Genomic DNA, 23,457 nt, shown 5'->3' with positions numbered 1-23,457 from the left:
CCTTTGTTCTTTTATTTGCTGCTCTTGATAAAAGACATACAGTATCAGAGTGGTTATATAATCCATATAGCCACTGGCATTTTTGATCATGTCTACGATTATGAACAGATGGAGGCAACACTGGATATAAATAAATGTAAAAAAACAAACAAACAACTTTAATTAAATAGGGAAAAAACCCTTTTACTTTTTATTTGTTTATAGTCTTAACCATTATCCCTTAATGATCCCGTACATCCACTGAATAGCACTTTGGATTAGTCATGGTGGCTGTTAAAGCATTGGTAATATTGTTTCTTAGGCGTGTTTGTTATTCAGAAAAGTCACACGCACCCTCAAAGCCTGGCAACAATTTTTTTGTTTTGCTTTTTAGATTTGAAGACACTTTTTACGTTGTCTAACTTTATTACAAATGTGTAATTGTAACATACGAATACATGTTACGTGTAAAACGTAGGAAAAATCTCGAAAGGCAACAAAATCCAGGAAGTATTTGTTGCTATACCTGTTGCAGGTAAATCCCAGGGTAAAGGGTGTGTGTGTGTGTGTCGCTGAACGTGTATACGCCTCCCTTTAATCTCAGCGGTGTGTAACGTCGAGCTAGCTAGAATACTAGAGAGTGTTTCCTGTTTCAGATTTCAAAATAAATCACAAGCGTGGAAAAGTTGTGACCTAAGGAGCTTGGAAAGAAAAGAAAACGTTTCACTATAGGAAATAAAATATATCATTTTATTTCACGTTGATGAAACTTTGCGCTGAAGTAATTTTGCCACATTTGTGCGAGTATTCGCCGATCAAGTATTAATTTTTCTTTCACATGATTACGATCGTGCTTTTACGTTGACGGCAAAGCTGGTCCTATTCTGGCCGCTTACTAGCTCCTTCCATCTGGCTTCTTTAAATTGTGTGGAGGATGGTGAGGGGAGGGGAGGTGAAGATTTCATTCCTTGCTGAGTTCTTTGTACCGAGCTGCGTGCGCTTCATGTGGTACTAGCAGGAACAGAGGTCAGGTCTCAAGCCGGGCGCTCAAGGAGCAATAGGAGACCTATTAAAAGTTTTAGATGATCGAGAGTGCCCAGTATAGGTCACCGGCTGGCCCAGGGCAAGGTGGGATTTTTCTCCGGATGAGAGGCACCAGTGGACCCGAGCGCCGGGGATATCCAGGGTGCCGGTGATAGTGCGCATCCACCGGGAGCAGCGGTGGGCGGCAGGCGGACGTGCTCAGGGCGCGTTCCGTCCCCTCCTCATGACAAAGCGGGTGAGGAACTCGGGAGCAAGTTTCCCCCGGGAGTCAAAATGATCACGTCGTTTTTCCCCTTGAAGAAACTGCGGCGAAATGGCAAATATCTCCTGTTCGGCGCGATCCTGCTGGCGGGATTGGTGGCCGTGTACCACGAGATGGTTGCTGCAAAAGAATGGAGCAGTGATATGAGTAAGTTTATGGTACTGCTACTCACAGAGTCTCACTCAAACCTTTGCTGATGCACCATTCAGACGGAGTTTCTATTTATGATAATTATGCAGTAGCGATAGCAAGTGAACATGCGCATGCGGGAGGGAGGGGGGGGAGAGAACTATAGCCGAACAAAAGTAAAAAGGTTTGGACTGTATTACGCATTTGAGCGTGCATGATATAAGCTATTTGTCACGTATGACACATTTCCATGGCACTGTGGTGTTGAACAGTCCACATCATTTACAAAAGTAGGGAAACACAAACATGAAATACTGCTAAGGCCACTGTAAAAATCAGTCATCACCAAAAACAATGTATGAAGTTGTTTGGTGACATTTTTTATTATGTGAAGTTGGAAGTCAGAAAACGAAGTAGCAAAAGATTTGTTTATTTGCATGAAAGATTTGAATGCATGTGCATTTTACACAAGTTTTCACATCTAACATCTGCTTTAGCTTTCATGATGTTGGATGCATTTCCTCAGGAAACTTGAGCCTTCAGCAGGTGAAACAGCAGGTTGATTTAGGGAAAGAAAGACAGTAAAAAGGGGGTTGGGGAGGTCAGGAGGTCACATAGTAGGTTTACACTCAGATGGAAATCTAGTCTCACACTAGGTAACCAGATTTCCTGCTTTCTACCCTCACACCTTGCCTTACCGTCTGTCGCAGCACACATACACACACACACAGCACAAAACAGATGAAAGGAAACAACAGTGGGGTTGTTGAGAGAAACAGAAACATATGACACGCTCAGTCTGAGCACAGCATCAGCATGTAAACACATGCCTAGATCTACATTAGAGGGCTCGCCTATATGTACACACATTCCTGGGCTGAAGCCCCCCGGCCACAGTGGGGCTTCTATTGAGAGAAGGACTCCACAAAGCTCTTCAAACAGAGCTGTATTAAAATCCTAACATGGATAAATAATTGGCAGGTGCAGTTAAGCACATGACTTCAGTTGCAAGTGGTCAGTATGAGGTTTCTTTTTTCCCCCCTTTTTTACACAGTTCATAAGACAAGACAGGCGTTTTTAAAAATGTTGTAACTTGATTGTTATAACATACATGTACATGACTTTGAGTGAACAAAATGTGTCATGGCTCACATAAAAAAAGCCCCAAACACATAATTCAAGTCAGTCTGTTACATAATTACAAGAGAAAGAGCCAACCACAATTAAAAATGATATTTATTAAGAGTTTTTAGAACCTTGTATTGAGGGTCAAAATGAGGTCCACTATGGGGATGTTGTGCCTATTCTTGATGCCATGTGGCTGCTGTTTTAAAGTGTGCTTGTTGAGTGATTTGCATGGCTCGCCAGCAGCTTGAATTGCACTTTTGGAGCTATGCAGAAATGTCTTCTTCATGCGGAATTCACTGAGGTTTAAAATTTGCTATCCTAGAGTACACTTTGTGGGTCAGAGCAGCACTTTATATCTTTAATGGGTCATAATCTGTTCACACACACTTTCATTAAGAACGACTTCTCACAAGTGCATCTTCTTTTTACCCTAAATGCGGTTTTTACGACTCACCCATGACTCTGTTTTTTTTTTCTACCTTTTGGGAAAATATAATCACCCAAGTTCCTTTTTATTTCCCACCTTTTTAAGAATGCATGCCCGATCTACACCTGCAATTAATGTATTCTCCCCCCTCACCCATCACCACTGCATTCGTGAAATTTGCTTTTGCAGTTTTTGCAGAGATCACCTTGGTGGAGAAACGTGCATCAAGGTGAATTAACGGAAGTGCGTAAGTCGTCAGGAAACTTCACATGCAGATCTTTTACTTGTGCAGCAGGTGACTCACTCACTCAGGTTAATCACCTTTAAACTAGACAAACAGAACTTGACTTGTGCAGTTTTTATGGGACGGACTTTTTTTTTTCTGAGATCATATGAGCACTACAACTAACAACGTAGATAATGTTTGCTGCAGTAAAGCAGTCAATAACTGGCCCAGCAGAATAAAGATGGCCATTGTGTGCATGACTTATATGTGATAATTCCATGCAATGGACACTTGGCCTAGATTTTTAATAACCCTTTGGTAAAAGTCGAGAACTAGTAGTTAAACTCATAATGTGCAATTTATTATCCAATTAATTTGGTTGACATCTACACACACACACAGAAAAAAAATTGTGATGCAGATAAAGATCCTTTAATACACAATGGCCACATGCAAGGTCGAGTGACTTATTTAATTAAATAGCTTGAAGAGCATAGGCCTCAGTTAAGGCTTCTAGTCCAGCTTTGTGGGATATATCCGTAAGCGAAAACAAAACAATATTTTTAAAAATGGCATTTTTCCACACAGCAGGAGCCCTTATGGTGAAATACTGCAAAATTGTTTGATTTATGCATTGTATGGTTGGACTGGGGAAGAAGTGCTGTGTGATAATGCAAATTGTGGCATCAATCCAATACCAAGTAAACACAGTACTGCCGATACCAATACCGACACTGATATTTTTAACTTCTAAAGACAGCCTGTGTAAGGGAGAGCAGTGTGTCATGATTTATAAGACGAATCATCGTCAATTGCCGAATTCTGAACACATTTTAATGACCCCTAAATCACTGTGATTTTTACTGTCCACAATAATTTAACACAACAGCACACACATTTCAGATTTTCATGTATTTTGAAACTGGGTTGGTTTTTGGGGTTTGTTTGTTTTTTGAGACCTGGAATGTGAATGTGCCTCTAAAGTAAATATTGGTACTTTTTGAGATTTGAATGGCACTTTACTTTTTGCAAGAGGCTACAAATAAAATAGACATGACAGTCAACACAAAAAAGTTCCTCTTTCATAGTGCATGTGGGAGGTATATTTTACGTTCCCCAAAAAATTATTAAAACAATTCAGTGGGCTGCATAATGAACTTAGAGGCTAGACACATAGTATTGATCCTGTCATGCTAGTATTGATCCAATACCAATACCAGGGTTAGTATCGATATTTAGATCGATCTGTCCAACTTTATATGGAAGCCACTTTGCGGGAGTACAAAGACATGACCTCACAGCCACTTTGGTAGCTACCATTTGGCTTTATTATTCTGTAAAACTACGCCACAAAGGTCCTTATAAAAACCTGTCTGAGGCACGTTTTTAGAAATGTTACCGGAAAAAAAAAATCTTTGTCATAAAATCCAAGATGTCAGGCACAAGTGGATCAAAGACATTCTGTTGGATTTCCTCTGTGAAAATTGTGCACGTTGTTCAAAGGTTTCAAGCTTTCTTATTTGAGGTAAATACACAATATAGACAAAAGTACTGGGCCACCTACACATTACACCTACAGTAGCTGTTCAGCCATGCAAACACATTCTACGTACGAAGCTCGTGGCACAGATTTTATTTGCTGATGTTAATGCCAGAGGAGCTTTGATACTCAGCAGTTAATGAGTCAGCAAAGCGTCGGTGGCTCTATACACCTCGGTGATCCCATTCTGTAAGTTTATGTAGTCTGCTACTTCATGGTTGAGTTTCTGTGGGTTTTTTTGCAGCAATACCACTCACAGCTGATGGTGGAAGATCTGAGAGGTAAAAACATGTCATAAGCTGAGTTGGTGCAGTGGAGGCATCTTATTACAAGACCAAGCTTAAATTCACTGAGCACTAGAAAGGCCTTCTGTATCACAAATGTTTGCAAAAGGCAGAAAGCATAGCTGGATGCTTGGTTTTATACACATGTAATAATGGGACTAAAAACCCTGAATTAAAAGATTAAAAGATGTGACCCAGAGGTCAAGAAACATCCATCTCAAGATATGACTTCCTGAAGTCTTTGATCCATACTCATCGACACACACCTTCTCCACCTTGGAGACGCTGTCCCAGGCTTTTGTTGCCGCCACCTTCACTTCTTGATCTGCCTTTGACTATGGTTTACAGAAAGTGGACCGTATGCTGAGCTTAATTGGGATCAGGAGATATGTTTGGCAACTTGGGGACATTGCAACACTTTACAGAAACTCTTTGTTTGCTTATAGGATTTTGGTTTTTAGATATTGTGCATTCAGGGCATCTATCAGGAGGCAAATCATCTCGTGTGCAAAGGTACTACTTTCAGTAAACCATAACTGCTCAGTTGCCACGTTTGGTTGATTCCAGTTTTCTGCATAGTTAACATAGAGCACAGCGTTACACCTCCGCTTGTTTGCACTTTTAAAAAAAAAAACTGCAAGTAAGCTTTCATGCTTTTTGAGGCTTACCAGCGGTTTGTCTCTTGTGGTGAGTTGTCTGAGGTTTTGGTAGTGAAGTTTTTTTTTCCTCTTTGCAAAGAAAAATGTACGCCTACATCCTGGAAATTTACTGCACAGTCATTTCCCCCCCCCCCCCTTCATCTTCCAAAGAATCTGCCGGTCACCTCTTACCTCTCATTTTGAGAGCCAGTTCCACTTCAGTTAAAAAGCCAACGTTTAACTATCGGTGTATGAGTTCAAGCTGAAACAACACAGAAGCTCAAGAAATGTTATGTATCCATTTGACACATTGCTTTTAAAACTTGCTGTATAAAAATCTATGCATCTCACAAACAGTTAAAAAAAAATCCTGTTGTAAACCTTCTTAACACTAAATCTTCAAGCACATAATCCAAAGAATACTGTGGACACTTAATTTGCATGCTAAAACATCCAAATGAAGCTTTTTTTTAAGTGATGTAAATGATATATTTGATTATATTCTGTTTTACATGTTATCACACAGCCTGTCCCTTTTATTCAACACGTGAATCCAACACCATTTGTTCAGTTTGTTTTCACTTTAACTAAATGTCTGTTAGCAACATTTTTTTTGACAGAATAAGAAGAGTAGGACTGCTAAACTGGTATGTTGTGTCCAAAGTGGACAGAAAACAACAACAACACTAAAACAGCAACAATGTGAGAGATTTAAGAGATTTAAAAAATCCTTTGTTTTCCTGCCATATATGGAAGCAGGAAGCTAGTGAAACCCTGCTGCATCCTTCTTATCACCTGAAGTGTCCACCCTGACAGTAAATTTCGCAATATATTCCACGGAAAGTGGAAAAAAACATGACAGGGAAGGTTTAGTAAGAAGAGGAGAGGAGTGCACATAGAGATGAAAAGTACTCCACTGTTGCTTTCCTTATCCACGGCTCTAGAATTACTTGTGCTGCTAAAATTGGAACGTGTGTCACAAGGGTGTGTGTTTGGAGATCTCCACCCTGGCGATAATGACAGACCATCACTGCAGTAACTCCAGTTCACTGCTGACACCACATGGTTGTAAAAAAAGAAAAGAAAGACAGACAAATACGTAGGTCCTGTTTTAAAATACACCCTGTCCTGTAATTTGAAGGATGATGGAAGAAGTCAGCAGGAATAATATTTGAGCATCTGCTCTGCCAGAGCGCCAGAGATGTTTGCCAACGCGGGAGCCCTGTGCCATAGCAGCTCTTTGAAGCCTGTCACTGAGATGAGCTATGTTCAGGGGCTATGAGCAGTGAGACTCTGCTTAGACACCGCCTGATTGTTGTGTGCAATGCATGGGCAGAGTTTATCATTTAGAGATTAGATTAGATTAGATGAAACTTTATTAATCCCTCGGGTGGGTTCCTCCGGGAAATTCAGTTTCCAGTAGCAAAGCACCGAAAGAAGTTGCATGTTACAGATACATTAAGGGGAATGAGAGTAAGGATATAAGCATAAATACACCATATATACACATATACACATATATAGATACAGAATATACAATATGGATAAATAGGATTGCTCATTTGAGTGAGTATATTGCACAGTGATTATTGCACAGTCAAATATAAGAAAAAAGACAAAACAAAAAACAAATATTGCAAATATTGCACAGTGTAGAAAAGCACCTACAACTCAGTTGTTCCCGCCCTCCCTTGTCCCCCTGTTTCTCCTCCCTCTCCCCTCCAGTGAGGAGTTAAACAGTCTGATGGCGTGTGGGACAAAGGAGTTTTTAAGTCTGTTGGTTTTTGACTTGGGGAGAAGCAGCCTGTCGCTGAATAGGCTCCTCTGATTGTTTACGACCGTGTGCAGAGGATGCCCGGCATTGTTCATAATGTCCATCAGTTTCTTTAAGGTCCTCTTCTCTGCCACTGTCACCAGAGTGTCCAGCTTCATGCCGACCACAGAGCCAGCCTTCCTGATTAGTTTCTCCAGTCTGGATGAGTCCCTCTTTGCTGTGCTGCTCCCCCAGCACACCACGCCATAGAAAAGGACTCCTGCGACCACTGACTGGTAAAACATCCTCAGGAGCTTCCTGCAGATGTTGAAAGACCTCAGCCTCCTGAGGAAGTACAGTCGGCTTTGGGCTTTTTTATACAGGTTCTGCGTGTTGCATGACCAGTCCAGTTTGTTGTCCACCCACAGCCCGAGGTACTTGTATGTGTTGACCACCTCCACCTCCTCTCCCTCTGTCTGAACTGGCAGTGGACCTGGTCTGGACCTCCCGAAATCCACAACCAGTTCCTTGGTCTTTGAAGTGTTGAGTTGCAGGTGGTTTGTGTGACTCCATGTGACAAAGTTCCTCACCAGGCTCCTGTACTCCTCTTCCTGGTCATCCCAGATACACCCCATGATGGCCGTGTCGTCTGCAAACTTCTGAATGTGGCATAATTCAGAGTTATAGCAGAAGTCAGAGGTGTACAGGGTGAAGAGTGAATTTATGCATGGACGTGTAGTGTGCCTACCGCTCCTCACATGCAACCCAGATAGAGTTTCTTTTATGTCACAAGTTGTAAGAAGCAGATTGGGATTTTTTGTTTAGAATGCATTTTGATTGGATGTGCACCTCCTGGGGGAGCCTCAAGTCACTTTAAAATAACCACTTTCACAGGGATGATGTGACCATGTTGACTATTGTCTTCACCTATATCCTCAGGTTCAATTACTGACGCTGACCACGTCAGATGGAGGAGAGACGTGTTTGAAAATAGGGTAAGGATGGCACACAAGAGTGTTTGTTTTGGCAGAAAGGAAACCAAAGCTAAACCAAGTTTAATATTTGTTTTTACAGGCAAGAAAGGACCATCAGCTAAACACTGTTGGGGACAGCAGTGCTTGGGTCTCCAGTTATGCTCCACAACCTTGGAAACCAGAGGTGTGTGCGCTTGCCCATACCTAAATATTCAATCTCACCTCCTTTGAACTCTAAATAAGCTGCCTGGGCCTGCCCAGTGGCCTCCCCTACCTCAGTCCCTCTGTTTATAGTGTGACTCCATTTCAGAAGCTTCCCTGCTTTGTGTTAATGTTTCGAATATTTCATGTCAGGTGTAACCTGTTCCTGTTTATGTTTTTGTTTTGAGCCAGTGTTGCCTATTTCAACAGCAATATTGCATGATTAAACAGACAGACCTGGCAAACAGTGCATCAGAGATTCTATTATAGATACACAGTTTACAAATCATCCACAATAACAAATCAGGAACAAAAAAGGTGCGGTTTCTAACAAATTTAAGAGCAATCACACTGACCAAGGGTACATTTTTCTTCTTTATTATCAACTTAACGTCTCACTGGTAATTGGGGGGTTGGCCACATATTTTAAAGTGTTTTTCTCACTTCTATTGTCACTCTGGGGACAAACATTTGGAAAATATCACAAGGGTTGAGACAGCACAGGCGAGGAACATAGGAGGATAAGAGGAAACCAGCCTAAGCAGATATTGAAATGTAAAAAACAACCAACAGAAAAGTCTGCAGACATGCATAGATTGCTACATAGCTGCACCCTTTTAAGAAGCCAATGATTTACACACAATTTACAGCCCAATATTAGTATACATCTTCTTTGGGTCCTTATCAGGTGCACTGATAAAGAGCAAGAACAAAAGTTGCAGAAATCATGCAAAGAGAAAAACAAAAAAAGAACCTTAATTTTCAGTTTTGTAGATGGAATGCAAATACTAACCACTGCATATAAAATATATTTATCCATAAAACATTTTTTGTTAGTTTTGACGAAATACCTGTAATTTTATTCCATCTAACTATGACTTACTTTCCTGTTAATTTGCTGAAATCTTTCTTGATAAACTGAATTACTTTGGGGTTTTTAATGTACAGTCAAGTGAAAGGAAAGCCACATGTACCCAACAACAAACAAGTGTCACATATCTGCTTTGAGAAAAAAAACCTTTTGATATCAATGTCTTTATTAGTTCTACAGTCAGTATTCCTCAGTTTTACATGATTTTGTACACACTGTATGCCCCTGTAGTAGATTTGTCTATAGTTTCATGTTTTATGTCAAGGAAGAGGTTGATAAGTTTTTTTTACAAAATGTTATTATTGTTATAAGTAATTTTGCTGTGAAAAACGATGTAAAACTAGGCTAATGTCTCGGAGAATTAACAAAGCTCAAAAATGCTTTGATGAAGCGCCATACGTAGCAGGCTAGTTATTGAAAAATAGAGTTTTAGCAGAAGCAAATTGAGCTTTACAACAAAAGAGCTCCTTAAACTCATCGCCTTTTGATTTTGAGTAAGCATCTCCTTAAATGATTACAAGCTACACTCTCAGTCATCATTTTACGGCATTTTGTGTAAACTTGTGAGCTCCAGTCATGCTAATATTTAACTAACTTGCCTGACCACTACTGAAATCTGATGAGCTGCTTGGCTACATTTGGCTCCGATCTGCACTGTTATGTCCCTTTGGCGAAACCAACACACACTCACTCACACACTCAAACACACACGCACACACAGATCAGATAACATGGCCTCTTTGGCAGATATCACAGAGGTATATGTTTACAGGACATCTGTGCATCTACTGAAACTCAGCTGCTTCTTCATTTACATGTTCGTGTTCCAGTGTTTCTTATTGACTTTCACTGAGCATTTGAACTGCAAATGAGAAAAGTGATTTAGACTGTTGCTCCAACTTCTGTGCCTTTAAATACAGTAAACATACAAGTTCTGTGTTAAAGTCACTGTCACTCTCCTGTGTTGCAGTATAAGGGACAGGCCAATCTGCATGTGTTTGAGGACTGGTGTGGCAGTTCAACGGCTGATCTTCGCAAAAACCTGCATTACCCGCTTTACCCTCATGTGAGTCAAAATGCCCAACTTCTCAGTTGTCACAGTCAAATGTAAACCTTCACTGAGTCAGACAATCTTAAGCTAGATTAGACAGACCTCAGAAGAGGAAACATTCAAAACATTCACAAGAGCACAAGCACAGTTTACAAGGAATCATTAAACATGTTGGCGAAAAAAAACCATTTGTTAATAAAACTCGTTTTATTAACAAATGAATTTCGAACAGGGGGAAGGAATATAGCGTGAGGATACATTGGAGTTGATTTAATTTGAATGGCTCACCAGATATAACCAGATATATCAAGATTAGTGTAATATTGAAGGTTAAGTATTTACTGGATTGCAAGTTGTAGTAAAAAGAAGTGGGGGAGTAAATGGTAAATGGCCTGTATTTGTAGAGCGCTTTACACTACATTCAGTCATCCACCCATTCACACACACACACACATACAGGAGTAGAGAGAGATGGTTATTAATTAATCTTGCTTAACTGATGATTTACATTTTTAGCCACTCTGGCCATTGTGTGACCAAATATATAAAAACCAAGTAGCATTCCAGCCAGGCTAAAAATGGTAATTTACAAAAACTGTACTAGGATGCTAACATGCCAAATGTAACAGGTGAACATAGTAAACATTATTCCTGCTATATATAATTATGTTAGTACTGAGTCCTTTCTCATTGTCATATTATACTGGTTTTGCAGAAAACTGCCCAGTATGTGTGATGTTATATTCCTAGTAAAACTTCATTAAAAAAAAAATTTTTTTTTTATTTCTTTCACGTTTTATGTGTAAAAGTATAAAAGTAGTAGAAGCATAGGCAGAAAATTGTCACCAGAGAATGCCACCAAACTCAGATAAGTATCACCTCCTCTTGCATGTAAGTATTTGTGGTTGGATGTGAAAGAAGACACCCGTGCACACACTCTCACACACGCACAGTTGGTTTTACTCAGTGGTACATTATACGTCTTCATGCCAGATTTTCACGTTTCTGAGTTCATGCCATGGTTCAGATACCTCGGAACTCGGGAGTAATGTCAATCTCAGGTTAGTGCATTACAGGAAAAGCGACATTCGGGACTCACTAGCACACCAGAGAAATACTTTTCATGCTTAAAAACATGTCTGCTCCATGTTCATGCAGAGTCTAGTCAGTACTAAGTGATTTAATTGTCACGATCTGAGGAGGCAGACCGTGCAGTGGTGTGTGTGGTGGACCCAGGTGCGAACACACGAGAGTAGACTGGAGTAAACTTAACTGAAAGCGAGCCTTTATTGTGGCTGGTGACAAGGAGTGCAGACAAGGCAGAAACGCAGTGACAAACTAAACTATGACCAAACTGGGAAAGTATAACTAGGAAAAACTATGAAGACACAGGAAACCGTAACTATGAATACTAAGACTGGCTGTGACAACATGGAGGGTGGGAACACAGACGACACGACACAGACTACATGAAACACAGAGACTAAATACACATGAGGGATGATCAGGGGAAGTGGCCACACATGGGAGCACAGCTGACACACATGAACCTAACGACAGGAGAGGTGAAACTCAATACACTGACATTGAATACAGACTTTCAGAGTAAAACAGGAAACATGGATATTAGACATGACATGAACTAAACATAACCACGCAGACATGACGCATGAACCAGGGAGACTTAGTACAGGGGGAGACAACAAGACTAAACAGCAACCTAGAAATTAACTAGGTGAACTAAGCTAAGGCACAAATAAATGCAAAAGATACATAAAACTCAAACACTGGGTCACTCGACCCAGGACCATGACATTAATAATTCACAGATACACAACAGTGGCAGTACAAATGAAGTTTTACAGTTTTACTACTGGATTTTACTACTTGGATTGTTAACTTGGGGTTGGTTAGGCTGTTCCGACTCTGACTGGTCTGAGTGTTAAAACCGAGGCTTTCCAGATTCAAAGTCGACTGGGAACTCAGAAATTCTGACTTATTCGGGAATGCACCATCACTTTGACATCAAATCATGGCTGATTTTCTTTGTCTTTCATTACTCCTTTAGTCCAGAACCACAGTGGAGAAGCTGGCCGTCTCTCCTCAGTGGACCAACTATGGGCTCAGAATATTTGGCTATCTTCATCCACATACTGATGGTACTTTTTCACTTTGTGTATTTTCAGCATGTAATACGTGTATGTTATGCTATACAGACTCAGTCTGTCTCTTCATTCCTTTATTTCATTTCCTCTTCTTTTGTCTCAGGAGATTTTGTGTTTGCTGTGAGCTCTGACGACAACTCTGAATTCTGGCTGAGCACAGATGACTCTCCCCTTAATTTGAAGTTAATTGCGTGGGTTGGAAAGGTATGCATTTTGTCATCTCAAGTGTTCCGGGGTAAATTTCTCATACTAGTCTTTGTAACATTTCATTCAGTGTTTAATTTTCATTTCCTAGACGGGAAAAGAATGGACGGCCCCGGGTGAGTTTGAGAAGTATTCCAGTCAGACCTCCAGACCAGTTTGGTGAGTTGAAACCAATGACCGAGACCAACAATGAGCCCCTTCAAACGCAGTGCATATAGACAAATCTATACAAATCTATACATAACCTATGCATACTAACATTTCACACACAAACTACTATCCATAAATATTTACAAACAAATTTAGAATCACCAGACCAAACGTACAAACAAATGATAAAAGCCTGACTGTCTCAGAAAACTTAATTACAAACACTTGTATTATTACTACTGTTACTGACTATAATAATTATAATAATACACTATTATTAGTAGTAGGAGTAATAATAGTATACCTTACATGTTTTTATTATTTTACGTAGAAAAATAACACATGCAGTATGGTTAAAAAAAAAAACTAATCTGGCAGCTGCACTTTGTACAAGGTGAGAACAAGGTGAGAACAAGGTGAGAACAAGTTGGGAACGTACTTACATTGGTTGGTTTGACATCTTACACAAACAGTTCAAACTGATAAGAGTCTCAAAAGCATTACCACCAACTGCCAGGGTTTCTCATTTAACAAATAATGAACAAATGCTTTGAACTTGTGGAACTGACCTAACTGGAGAACAAGAACAAGGCTTATCTAACACTGGTAAAGCATCGTTAGCAGTCAAAGACTTAAGTTACTTTCTTTCCCCCCATCTGGTACCCTTACTGTTTTCCTGGGTGTCCTGATTCTTTCTCCTTATATTAACAAAGCAGTTCCCTCATAATAACAACTTTCTGTTTATGGAGCTTTTTAAAACACACAGTTACTCATGAGCTTTAAAATCCGGATGAAATCCACACAGTATAAAGCGCTAAAGCACTAAAGCATCCAGCCTGATGGGCTGAGGAGAGACAATGTTGGAGGCTACAAGGTCAGAATCGTGGTATTCTCTGGACACACACAAAAAAGAAAACGATTGTGAACAGTCATAGGGCCCTGACGTGCTGAAATATGTCTCAACAATTCTTCTATGTTAAGCAGGTTCAAAGCTATGCAAATTTTAAAATTAAAAGAAGGTAATTCTTTAGTGATTTCAGGTCTGGGGTCATATGTTCCTATTTCCACGTATGTGTAAGGACCCTGGGCTCTGCACTCAGAACAAGTTGAAGTCAACCTGATGATAAGAACCTGCATATAGAGCGTTAGAGTAGTCTAACCTGTCTGACATGAATGTATTGACCAATTTGTCATAGTCAGTTTTTAATAAATATTTTGCATGTTGCAGTGGGGAAGTAGCAGTTAGGGATTTGTTTGTGTACTGATTTTTCTGTGTATATTAAATGAGGCAGAAAGGTGAAATTTCAGCTCTTTCAAGTCACAAATATTTCTTTAAATTTAAAAAAAACTTTACAAGTTGTACTTGTTGTACTTGAGGATAAGAAATTAGGTTTGAGGCATCAAAGCTGTTTCAAAAGCACAAATGACTCTTCTTAACAGTTGAATTATAATTAATGGCATGCTGGAAAGCACACCCTTTTACACCCTGTGCGTATAAAATTAGTTGCTTTATTAAAGCAGTTTAGTGAGTTGCCATAGGAGTGGCGTGTATGCTCGTGCCAAGATATACAGAACCGGCCTAAATCCACAATAATGCAAATATTTAAATAATGTTAATGTCTACTCATAGTTTTATAGATATAGATGTATATAAGGGTTTATGTATCAGGATACTAAAAAAATGATCTGGACCTCATCTGTTCTTAAAAGGTAAATACAACCTGAGATTAAAAAAACAGCACATGACATGTGTCATTATTTATTTAAGAAAGGTTCATCCAAGGGTACAAGAAGATGGTATAAACTTCCACATTTTTCGTTTAATTTCCAATAAATAATTATTGAACATGTGTAACTTCTGTTTTTCATCTGAGGTTGTACTTACCTAATTTTAAGACCTATTAAGGACAGTATGGTTTTATTATGTCCTGATATGTAAAAACATTACCATGACTGTATATATTGAAGTCATAAATAATTTATTATGTACATTCAGCAAATAAGGGTTTGAGATTATCTTTGGGTAAGTAGTTTATATTGTCTTTTTTATGACTAAAACATGATACTGAGTACCTTTACTGTCTGACAGGCTGTCTGCTCAGAGGAGATACTTTTTTGAAGTTATTCACAAGCAAAACGATGAAGGGACTGACCACGTGGAGGTGGCAGTAAGTAGCTGGATCCCTCTCTGTTTTCTTATCTCATTCCTTGTTTCCAAACTCTCGCGCCAAGTATGCGCTCTTGTATTATGTGAGTAATAAAGTGGAAAAGATGTGCAGTTTTTAAAGTTTGTTTTGTTTTCACACAGTGGCTGCAATTGGACTATAGCAGTCTGTTTAAGGTTATTGACTCCAAGTACATCTCCCTCTATACTAGTGAGTACACACATCATGCCTCAAAATATATCCCTCAGAATGAATGTTCATGAGTCTACATCGCAATGAAACATTTGCCTTTTATTCTGCATAGATGCTAAAAAGCACAGTAAGTAAAAAGCTTGTATCTTCTTCTGACGCTCCGTGTCTTCAGATGAGTCAGCGCTGTCAATGAATGATGTTGCCCACATACCACAGACAGCTGCAAGCCACCGGCAAACCCCCACAAAGCAGCGCAGTGCTGATGCAGATATGTTAATTGAAGACCGTCGAGATTCATTCTACAAAGGTCAGCTACGTCGTTCGATTGTTTCAACACAAAGCAGACACATCAGCTGTCTGTTTCCTACCATCCCGGATGCAAGTACTGTGCAAGTTATTTCCTCTTACTGAATGCACAAAGTAATCTCGCCTCTTATCTGTTTCGCTTTTTTGCAGTGCGCATGTTAAACAGCAAGTACCTACAAGGTGTTCTGCCTGACTGCTCATATAACCCCTCTTACACAATCAAAGACTTCCCTTTGCTTCGTTATCAAGGACTGCAGTTTGTACGTATTTGTTGTACTGATAATTTGTTTACGTCACTTACACTACTTTTCTGATATTTAATCGCTGTATACCATTATTCTCAGAAGGTTACATCTTTTGTTTGTTCAAGAGATAAAGAAAGGCATGCTAGTAAGAAACGCTGGGAAGCTTTTTCAATCTTTTATGGCTTTTATGTCAGTCTTCTAATGGTATCCCTGGTATACTGAGTTATGCTATCTATTTGAGGCCTTTAAATTGCACCCACATTCTTAATGTCTTCTGAGGACCATATAAAAGAAATTAGTGCTAATTGCATCCATTAGGAAGAAAAAAAAACAGTAAAATAGCTTGAGATTTTTCTCGTATTGATTTTACTACTGTTGCTGAAGTCGAGTTATTTGCAGTGACTTCCTGGAATCTCTAATGGTTGCCTCCAGGACGTCATTTACTAGCCAAGAAATAGTCTTTCACGCTTCAGCTGAAATGCGTTAGTGAGATTTGGAAGAGCTCTAAAGTAGATGTTTTTTAATCTTTAAAGAAAGCCACTGGTAGCTTTACCTTCTCTTTGTTTCCAGTCTGCTGAGTTAAGCCTCTAATTGTACCTTCATATTTACCAAATAGATTTCTTTTTATCCAACTTTCAATACAAAGGACAATAATTACATACCTCAAAATATTCAACTTTTTTCAACAAGATGTCATATATTTTACACCATGTCATTTCATTTCATATCCTCAGGTCCACTTGTCCTACATCTACCCCAATGACTACACTCGACTAACACACATGGAGACGCAGACCAGCTGTTTCTACTCTGAGAGGTCTTACTACCTAAAGAGGTGAGCTAATTGTTACAAATATGTTTACTGTCCCACTCAACTCATCTTAAGTTGGTGTTAAATCCAGAGAAATCAAAGTTCATGTTATTCTCAAATGGCAAAGAATTGTTAGCTACGTCTCCTAAGATTAAAACAATTCAAGGAACTGAAATTGAAATGGTCACATCTTACCATCTAAGTATCTAGGGATCATTAAGGATCAGAATTTGTCATTTAAAACTCACATTCAAAGGCTTGTGTCTAAGTTAAAACTAAAATTAAGTTACTTTTTTAGAAATCAATCCTGTTTCTCCCTCCAAGTGAGAAAACACTTGATTCATGCAACTTTTACCTTTATTGGATTGCGGTGACCTGCTTTTTATGAATGCACCTGCCCACTACCTAAAGAGGTTGGATACTGTCTACCATTGTGCTTTACTTTTTATTACTGGCTATGGAAATCGTGTATATCATTATTCTTTGTATGCTGCTGCTAAATGTCCATCTTTGTATATTTGCAGACTTTCCCATTGGTTGGTCTTTATCTATAAATCTCTCCTTGGGCTGGTTCCCTCTTATTTATGTGTTTATATGTGTAAAAACCACAACCAATACAGCCTTTGTTCTCACAATATCATACAATTGATTGTCCCTGAAATCAGAACAGAATTGGGGAAAAAGGCTTTTAAATACGCTGCCCATGCTTTCTGGAATAATCAGCAGAAGGAACTGAAATGATCAGAATTGGTTACCTTGGAGGAGTTTAAGTCCATCTTAAAGGAACGAGAGAATAATTCTTTTACTCAGTGTGATTGATTTTAATGTCGCTCTTAATTTGATCTATATCTATATTTTTCACATGTTTGTACAGGATATTGTATTTGTTTAAAATGTTATATACTTATGTGGTACATGTATTTTGAGTTTTGTTGTCATGATGTCTCTCTTGGAAATGAGATTTTTTACCTGGATAAATAAAGGACTAATAACAATAATGCTGGAAAGGTGTGACAAGTTGAACTATAATTAGTTTTAGAGTATCACCAAGTAAGGCTGCTATAACTTCCGTCCTTTTTTCTATTTTTAAATATCATGTGTAGGTTCGGCTTCTCTAGATACATGAGATTTGACCATCCAGCTACAGAGGAAAAAGCAAATCCAGACAGAGGTATTTTGCCCTTGTTTTTCCCCATAAGCAAATATAAGCTGCTTGCGGTTTCAGTGCATTTAACTCTCCTTTTTTATATCTGGTGTATATTAGATTTTAATTTCCAGATGAGGAATTTTAACCAGGAGGACAATGACTTTCATAAAAAAGAAACGGAAACCAAGCCTGCTCATGAGGATAAAGCCCATTATCAAGACTATGGAGATGATTATGATGATTATGTACAAAAACGTAGGCGCAAACTCTTCTCCTTGGTTGTCCCAAAATCAAATAACAAATTGGGCAACTCTTCAGGACTGCACAGAGGCGAGTTGGGGAAGAGGCAACATAAAGAAAATTTGTCTCAGCCCCAGTCAGTGCTAAAGCAAGGCTTAAAACATAACCTGCAACTGAATCAGACAAAGTTACAAAAAGAGGAGGGGCAAGTTGTAAAAGCAGAACAGCAGAAAAGCCGAAAACGAGTAAAAAGAAAAAGGGTAAAAGCAACTCAGAGACCAGGACAGAATAATCTACCAATACTGGATAATAAAAAAAACCTTAAAGCAAATCAGCAACCAGTTGTCCAATCAGAGCAACTTGGCTCTAAACAGGATCAAATCCAGAAATTTGGTAAAACGAATAATACCGAAATCCAGCGACTCAACAACTCACAGCCTGAAAAACCACCAGTGGCCAAGCAGCGGAGGTTTGTAACCAAACAGAAGGAACTTCAGCTGCCAAACAGCAAGCGTTTTACCCCTCCCAAAAGAGATTTCAACCACCCATTAAAAAGATCAAATCAAAGGGACTTGGATGGCAAAACAAGCCCCAATGATAAGGATATGGAGCTGAATATGCCACAACAACAAGATTTAGAAAACAGCATTGGTAGAGGTAAGAAGATTGCTAAAGGGAATATTGACAAAAGGTGGTCGGATAGGAAAGAAGGGGAGGAAGATGAGCTCTCCAACAGGGCTGAGAAAAGGAAAGACACCACAGAGGGTGAGAAACGCTACTTCTGGGAAAGACAAGAAGACTTTGAAGGTACTGATGATGAAGATCTTACACCTACACCAGTTTTTGACACTCAAGTCAACTGGAACCAGACCTTCCATGTCAACCACCTGGATCTTCAGGCCCAGCGTTCAGATTGGATCGACCTGCAGTGCAACATTTCTGGAAACTTGTTGCTTCACTCCAATGATGCTTTGCCAATAGTCAAGATGTTCATGGACCAACTGAATAAAAAGCATCATGGGTAAGTTGTGCATCTAGTGATGTGTGTGTGTGGAAAATGTTAATCTGATTGGATTTTGCTATATCCTCTAGAATTTGTTAAAATAAGTATTTTAGGTGATTTTAACTTTTCTCATCTTGAAAATCAGTGGTTAATTTATGTATACCTCCTCGGGTAAAGTGTTTTTATTTTTTTTTAATTGCTTCATTTGCTACTATATTTTTGAAGGTAGAACTTGCCTAAATACATTGAGCTGCTTTCATATGATTAGCTGCTTAGATGTATGCGTTAACCAGCAGTTGGACAGGGCTATGTAATAACGTGGCTGTTGATTGTAGTATGCAAAAATATTACACTGACAAGAGCCACTTTGTAGAAACATGAGAACTTTTGCTACTTTTTTAGTAGTTATTTTATACTTGGTTTAGTAAATTAAGTTTTTCGGATTAATTGTAACAAGTCAACGTATGATATAAGACTCTTATTGTAAGCTCATGCCATTTTCAATTAGGTGATAAAATATTCAAAAACCTTTGTACTTCCTTTACAGCACATTGCACTTTTATTTTTGTGGTTGCTCTTGCAGGTGGTTTAAGTTGGTACGTGTGGTTAACATGGTGAAGCGTGTGGATGACTTCCAGGGCAGCCGCTACCTTCTTGAACTGGAACTGAAAGATGTGAATGGCCAGCTGCTGCGTGTATCACACTACATCTATGCTCTGGTAACCGATAGCTGGTCCAACGGCTGGGACTCAGACTTCCAACAGTCAAAATCTAAGACTTTGCTTTGCAACCCGGTGGGCTTCCGCTGGAATCCTGTTGCCATGGTCCACTTCATAGTGCCAGGTACTGTACACCTGACACTAACTTGGTGATTGCACATAGAATCAGCCAAATCTGAAAAAAGTTCCCACACGACCTGCTCAAAATCAACTGATTTGCATGTTCATTTTCTTGTTTGTTAATATTTCATTTTTCAAAGTTAGAAGTTCTTACAGCCCGACAGTGTCATATTAAAAAACATGGTGAGATGTAAGTGGACCTTTTTAGAGGAAAAAGAAAACCCTTCAGTGGGATTAAATAATGGCTCCATGTCTCTAAAATATGCAGAAATAAAGGATAATCTCTCTGAGACAAGGTCCTTAACAGTAAAATGTAAAACTCTTATCACCTGAAGACAGAAATTGAATCACATTATGAATTCAGCATAATATAATATTAATGTAAATTTGGCAGTAATGCATTAATACTGGTATGTAAAGCACATAACAGAGCTTCCCTTTATTAATGCAGTTTAACTGTCGAGCACCGCATGGGCATGGCAAGCCTGTTATTATACTGTCTGTGGGAATGACCTGTGTTCCCTTTGAGAATTAATAGCTTTAAAAAAAATGCAAAGGTCAAAACACGTCTGCCAAATAAAAGATAGAGATAAGTCACTTATCTGTCATATAATTGGCCTGTATGTCTTTTTCAGTAAAAAACCAGGCTAGATGGGTGCAGCAGCTGATTACTGACATGGAGGAACTGTTCAAAATAACTGGAGATAGTAACTTCAACCTCATAATCACTGACTACAAAAGCACTGACATGGATGTGAGGAAGGCTCTTGAGAAGTCCTCACTGCCCAGGTTTGTGTTTGTGAGTTAATTTTACAGCCAATACAAGCCTATTGCAAACTATTCATGGTCTAACTGAGCTGTATGTATGCTTGTGGAAATGATCAGGTACCAGTATGTGAAGATGGATGGGAACTTTGAGCGCTCTGCTGGTCTGCAAGCAGGTATCGACCTGATAACTGTGAGTACTGCGGCATCGCTCGGCAAGGAAGCATAAAAGTGTACCGATAGATATCAATAGTAAATTTCATGAATTTAATGTTTCCCATCTCGCTGTTCCTTAGGATGACCACAGCATCGTGTTTCTTTGCGACCTCCACATCCACTTCCCTCCTTCGATCATTGATACCATCAGGATGCACTGTGTAGAGGGATACATGGCCTTTGCTCCCATTGTCATGAGGCTGGGCTGTGGTAATACACCTTTAGAGGCCAGAGGTGGGATATGGGACCAGATTCACTTCCTTTTGTTTTTTATTTTTTTAGCCACTAAAATGACAGGTATTTATGTCTTTGGCTATGTGATTGTCTGTGTTGTAGGTTACTGGGAGATCAATGGCTTTGGCTTGCTGGGTATCTATAAGTCAGATCTTGACACAGTGGGAGGTATGAACACCAAGGAATTTACTGATCGCTGGGGAGGAGAAGACTGGGAGCTTCTCGACAGGTTTGTCTCACACTTTCTACATTTTCTAAATGGATAGATATGTTTAGAGTTTTTCCATCCATTTCAAATTAGATAGCAATACTTGGAAGCAATACACCTTCCAAGTAAGAAGCAGACTGGTTAAAAGGTTGCTGGTAAAGGCAAAGAACAGATGGACATACTCTCAAAAAATTTTTGATTTATTAGTGCAAGGTTTTTTTTCAGCCAATCATGATTTGTGTCTAAGAAATGCCAACAAAGCATGTTGGAGCTCTTAATTGGGGAAAAATCGTTTCTTTCCTGTTTGTGATCCAGGTTGAGTAAGCACTCTATCCTCTTGTTTTCTCATCTAGAATCCTTGAGGCAGGTCTGGAAGTGGAGAGGATCTACTTGAGGAACTTTTTCCACCACTATCACTCCAAACGTGGCATGTGGAACCGGCGAATGTCAACAAGTCCCAGGTGACCTTGTCACCTGCATTTGCACAATGACATCACCACGGTTACAACCAAGGCAACGCGAGCACTTTAAAGCCGGAGGGTGATTCCTGCTATGTAACGGTAATACCTGCTGACGGTTAGAGAGAGTAGCACATGATCCGGTGCTGTATTTGCTCACTCAGGCTTTGGGAAGCAGGTGGCAGCGCTGAAGGTCATTGCTTAGGAGATGCTACTGATATGCTCAGAGTTTATTTCATTGAATATGCTGTGGACTCCAAAGAGGGTACTGGCTACTGAGTGCCAGTGACTATAAAATTCAATGTATGAGGATACCGCCGTGCACAATGTTGCTGACCAAGATCATGATCTGCACTACTGGCAGGAAGAACATTTCCTAATCTGAAGACAAAGCTGGATTCCATATATGTAAGCTCACAAGTGTCCCTTATGATAAACATCACTCTTGCACATAGGTCTTAACTAGTGGGAGGGGGGGGGGGATTTTTATTTTATTTGTGTCCCAAAATTTTTTTTTACTGTAGATTGTTTATATGATAAAAACACAGCCTTACTTGTCTTGTTGTAAATTAGAGAAAGCATTTTATTTATTGAATAAATATTTGTGATGTTCTTTTTTTCCCCTTTTATATTTAATGCTAGAAATGTTGAACTTACCTCAGTGCTCTTCCCTGTTTGTTCTCATTATGTTTAAGTGTCCTTACTCTGCTGTGACTCGGAGTAATGAGAACTGTTTTACAGGCAAATCCGAAAAAGCCTTAAACTGAAAATAATAAGTTAATGTTAAAGTGATGTTTAATTGTAGCATTAAGATGTTTTTAAGGAAACAAAAAATAATGGCTTTAATTTAGACAGATTTGTTTTTGTCAATGCACATGCAATTAATGACCATATCATATCCACTGTGGAAGTACATTTTCCATTTTTGCCAGTTCTCCTTACACTGCCACTTACCAAAAATAACAAAAATAACCTTTAATCATAGCATTACGTCCTGTGTTTGATGGTCCCTTTGCTCTACTTTTTCATCAATGGATCATGCTTCTCCTTAAGTTGTCATTTCTGACAGCAGAGAAATTCCTCAAAATGTGATTAATGAGTGAAAATTCTTGTCGCTTTGTCGCATTGTTATGTTGTTAGTTAATGTTGGAGTAATGGCAGCATTTTCTCATTAACATTCCATGTCAGCAAATGAGTTGTCTTTTAGCGTAACCTGTAAAAATGACTGACAGGTGCTGAACTCTTTCACTTGTCATTCAGGGCAATGAAGACAGAAGACGAGTTGAAAGTGACATTTATAATTTATGACACTGCTAAGAGTAGTGTGTTGTGCTTGTTTTTTGGTTTTTCCTTTTACGAGCATTGCCTCTTTCTAAATTTGTTTTGTGATTTTGCTGGAATAATGGATACTTCCCCCTTTCCTCCTTTACACTCCTTCACATGACTTAAAGTGCTCTTGGTTTACTTTTAAAATACCTCAGCACTGTCTTTATGCTGGGAATAGGTTCTCCATTAATGTCCTGAAGCGTTTTCTCTCAGGGACAGGTTATTCCATGTTACACTGCCTTGACAAATCTGGCAAATAAAGTTCTCTTAAATGTG

General features: G+C 39.2%; 1 protein-coding gene across 1 annotated transcript; it reads left to right on the top strand.

The window, feature by feature from the left end:
- Positions 1 to 938: 938 nt before the first annotated feature.
- Positions 939 to 23,457, top strand: b4galnt3b (beta-1,4-N-acetyl-galactosaminyl transferase 3b). Its single transcript, XM_084933318.1, has 20 exons — positions 939 to 1,432; positions 8,350 to 8,405; positions 8,485 to 8,568; positions 10,427 to 10,522; positions 12,576 to 12,666; positions 12,776 to 12,876; positions 12,968 to 13,035; positions 15,116 to 15,194; positions 15,335 to 15,401; positions 15,556 to 15,690; positions 15,840 to 15,949; positions 16,669 to 16,769; positions 17,849 to 17,916; positions 18,010 to 19,153; positions 19,719 to 19,978; positions 20,610 to 20,763; positions 20,860 to 20,932; positions 21,036 to 21,189; positions 21,292 to 21,418; positions 21,751 to 23,457. The coding sequence occupies exons 1-20, from the start codon at positions 1,297 to 1,299 to the stop codon at positions 21,860 to 21,862; spliced, it is 3,216 nt and encodes a 1,071-aa protein (XP_084789444.1). The 5' UTR covers positions 939 to 1,296; the 3' UTR covers positions 21,863 to 23,457.

The sequence above is a fragment of the Perissodus microlepis genome, chromosome 7 (assembly GCF_051167445.1).
Source record: "Perissodus microlepis isolate ML-2025 ecotype Zambia chromosome 7, ASM5116744v1, whole genome shotgun sequence".
Lineage (NCBI taxonomy): Eukaryota > Metazoa > Chordata > Actinopteri > Cichliformes > Cichlidae > Perissodus > Perissodus microlepis.
The sequence above is the reverse complement of the archived record's forward strand: the minus strand, read 5'-3'. Positions and strand labels throughout refer to the sequence as shown.